At 34.4% G+C, this 3742-nt stretch overlaps 1 protein-coding gene across 1 annotated transcript; it reads right to left on the reverse strand.

Moving 5' to 3' along the window:
• Positions 1–314: 314 nt before the first annotated feature.
• LOC111390263 (expansin-like B1) lies at positions 315–2575 on the reverse strand. The gene is made up of 4 exons (XM_023015281.1): positions 2354–2575; positions 2034–2140; positions 880–1188; positions 315–713 (listed from the first exon to the last, which is right to left on the reverse strand). The coding sequence occupies exons 1-4, from the start codon at positions 2475–2477 to the stop codon at positions 510–512; spliced, it is 744 nt and encodes a 247-aa protein (XP_022871049.1). The 5' UTR covers positions 2478–2575; the 3' UTR covers positions 315–509.
• Positions 2576–3742: the final 1167 nt, after the last annotated feature.

The raw sequence follows: 3742 nt of genomic DNA on the forward strand, positions 1-3742 counted from the left end.
TTTGGACGGTGTTTTTGGACGACTTTATTGGATGTTGATTTTTTAATTCTCTTGGTCAACTGACGATGTTTTGGATGATTTTCGTCTAGATGGATCTCAGGTGCATATTTATGAAATGTTAGGAACCTCCATTGACATAAAATGAAAGTTAAGATACAGTCTGCAAAAAATGAAAAAGTTAGGGATCGCTGTTGAAATTTTCACTATATTGGGACATGCCTAAGTTTCCTCAAATTAGCCTCGAATTTGTTACGTAGTTTTCCTTTAATATTTGGGATGAGAGAGAGCATGGATTGGTCACTTGTCCATAGTACTACTAAACATGAGTCCTTTTTATATATATATATATTTATTGTTACAAACAAAGTGCACAGAGTACTTCATCAAACATTCTAAGAGAGCATTAATCGAAGCACCATTACAAACATCGAAAATAAACACTAGATACCAAGTAGTCGAGCCTATAGATATTATAGAAGTTATGCATCGGTAGGTAACGTGGAGCTTAATTAATTAAGTTGAAACGTTGTATTATATTCAATTCCAGCCTTCCAATCACTGGGAACGGCACTAGCTAATTGCACCCACTTCACTTCTGCATTGGCCTCGACCACAAACCTAAATCTGATGATAAGAGGCCCCCTTGGTGGGTTCGGGATGTCGAATACTGTTCCATATGCCCTTCGCATTGGGATCCATTCCTTGCAATCATCCTTCGCAAAATTAACAAAAAAGGGTACAACATTGTCAATGACCATGATCATAATGGAATTGCACGTAGAGTCGCATGTTTGGCCGAACTTAAAATTTACTTTTTTAGCAAGTAAATCTTTTGTTAGTAAAAACTTAATTTCGAAATTGTTTTGATAAGATCAATACCTGCCAGATTTCCATATCAGTGATATCATAAATTCCCCCTTTGTACAATGGCACTATGGCCAAGTACAGAGGGTACCTGCTACTCTCATGGATTTTTAGCAAAAGATTATGACGGTAATGACATGGAATTCTTCTATATTCGATGTCAACTACACCGTATGAAAATAGTTCGGCAGCCATGCCGGGTTGAGCCAATTTTGCGTAGCCACGTGTACTCAGTATGAAGTCTGTTCTGTCTCCCTCGCCATAATCTGTTACCACTACCTGTGTTCCCTCCTCGCTGCAGTGTGTTGGGATATTGCACCTTACCTGATCAATTGAGTCATTGAAAACTAGCCATCAACTTATGGGAGAAAATAAGCATAAGCTAAAAAAAGTACTTTATGCCTTTTCTTCTCCATTGTTTATACATTGGAAGAGAGTTTGTTTCGTTTAGCCCTCGTTTGACTCTCGTTAAATTGAAATTATTTATTTTTCATATTTATTTTTAACCACATATTCATACAATAAAATATTCTGTACGTAAACTCAAACTTTTCGTACTTTTTAACCACATATTTTTCAAAAAATCACTCCCTCAAATTCTTTTTATAATTGCCATAAAAAAAGGCTTAAATTCAACTGTCATTGCCTGAGATTTCCTTAGTAACGTCACAAGTTTGGCACATTCTAGCTTTTGCAAAGCACTTAACTTCTCTAGTTCTGCATTAAGAAGCATAACAATATAATCACAGGGCACGACTTCAATAAAGGGCCGTTTGGCCTAACTTTTACTTTTGCTTTCTATAGAAAAGTTTTGGAGGAAGCTACTTAAATTTTCGTTTGGAAACTAATTTTTAAAAGCATTTTCAATTCCGAAAGTGCTTTTAGAGAAAACTACTTTTAACTAACTTCCTCTAAAAGCTCTTTTAATTATTAGAAGTACTTTTATAAAATTAGTCAAATGTGTCCAAAAGCTTCTTCTGACTTAATAAAAGCCATGCCAAACAGACCCTAAGTCTGCAAGGGGGTGGATTGGATGGTAAGTAAAAAGTAAATACAGCATGAAATTTTAAAAGGGACGACTCTGCGACACTTAGCTCCTCACTTCACCACCTAGTGATATTACAAAGCATGCACGAAGATTTTTTTTTGCAAAAAATAAAATGCATTACTTGATAACAAGCGCCACAACCAGCTCCGTTCCTGTAAAGCCTAGAGACTCCAGTGACTTCACCATTGTAGACAGTCTTTCCATATTCTCCAAACCCACAAGCTCCAGCTAGTAAAATTATGAGAAACCAATTTTTATTAGATATATTCACAAAAAAGTAATATAATCTACCATATTACTATCTACTGCATTAGTAGAATATTTGGATAAGGGAGCCAAATACAACTTGACATTATAGAGTAAAAATGTAAAATTTGTTACTGATACAGTCGAGTAATATATCGCTCACTAAACGTGCAATAGAGATATCAGATGACATACTCGCCGTTCCAAAGCAGTCGGGGCTGCCATAATAGGTTGCTCTTGAGCAGACAAAAGCATCTTGGCCATAACAAACTGCAGCCAATAGCAATATCAAAGAGAAAAATAGGCTATAACAAGCCATAATTTCAGACAGTTCCAATTCTTACAGGAGAAAAGAAAAAAAGTATCAGAATACTAGATTTTGAATAGATAAGAGTCGATGAGGAATGAAAAACCTAAAATGAAAAGGCCATATTTATAGCTGAGCAACAGCAGCCTCTGTGAATGATTCAGTTCAACCTTTTTGATGCACTAATGGCTATAAAATTCTAGTGGAATAGGTGAAACTGGAGATGTGTACAAACTAGAGACCTTGGAATTGACTTCTTTAGACCTTTTCATTATTTTTAAGTGTTGGAAAATACAGGTCACGGTTCGTTCATGTGTGGTGACCCGACCCTCAAGATATCAAAAATAGAAAGAATGAAATGTTTTGAATGGAATTCAAATCCATTACTTCCCCAACTCCTTATAACTCTCAAATAATTCACTGCAACATCTTCATTGATGTTATGGAAAAGAGGAAAGAAAATCATAGATTTTCGTATGGAAATTGACGCCAAAATAGAGAAGTGTCAAGAACCATATTTTTGGTATGAAATTTTAAAAAAAAATTGGCATTTAGATTGTGACTAATAATCTCCTTTCGTTGTGATCGAGATCGAGATCGAGATCACTGGAGTACAAGAACATGTATATTTTGAAGTTTGGAAAGTAAGGTGATTCAACCATTCAAAAAAATTTTAGAATTCATCATTTTAAGTAAGCATCTTGACCCAAAGCTTATGGTTGTGAATGTTGCAAATTTCTTCATTAAGGATAAAAAGGGTGTTGACTTTTGTATTCCCATCATAAAAGGTAACGACGTATAAGGGTTTGAACAATATTCTCAATCAAATTGATATTTTAAGATAAGACCCGAGACTTAATAGGGTGAGTGGACAAATTCAAACAAACAATTCAACCCATTTAAATTTCAACTAAGTAATTAGATTTCAAGATTTGCATTTTAAAATAAGTTATTATCTTGCAGTTACATGTTAAGAGTAAAATAACATATTAAAGCATGGATTACTCCTCTTCACAAGGCTTTACTTTTAAAATAGATTCCTGAAATTCAAAATTTATCTATAATTGCTTGTTTGAATGATAAAAAAATTGCAAGAGCAGTCTCAATAGTGCCTTTCTTTGTATTCACTTTTGGCTACTTGGCCTTAGGGCACGTGCAGAATTCTATTACAAATGCCCGTAGAATAAATCTTCATTCTTAATTGAATATAGATTAATGTAGAGAAATTATGATGTGCAGAGTTAGTGTTGAAATAAAAAAATTGTTTGAAGACAAGA

Source organism: Olea europaea, unplaced genomic scaffold (assembly GCF_002742605.1).
Source record: "Olea europaea var. sylvestris unplaced genomic scaffold, O_europaea_v1 scaffold664, whole genome shotgun sequence".
Lineage (NCBI taxonomy): Eukaryota > Viridiplantae > Streptophyta > Magnoliopsida > Lamiales > Oleaceae > Olea > Olea europaea.

What these genes read in the sequence shown, in the direction of transcription:
- LOC111390263 (XM_023015281.1), bottom strand. Translation starts at nt 2,477, where the DNA reads ATGGCTTGTTATAGCCTATTTTTCTCTTTGATATTGCTATTGGCTGCA. An exon ending in CGACTGCTTTGGAACGGCGA is followed by an intron (nt 2,141 to 2,353) that starts GTATGTCATCTG and finishes TAATTTTACTAG; the next exon opens with CTGGAGCTTGTGGGTTTGGA. An exon ending in GTTGTGGCGCTTGTTATCAA is followed by an intron (nt 1,189 to 2,033) that starts GTAATGCATTTT and finishes TCAATTGATCAG; the next exon opens with GTAAGGTGCAATATCCCAAC.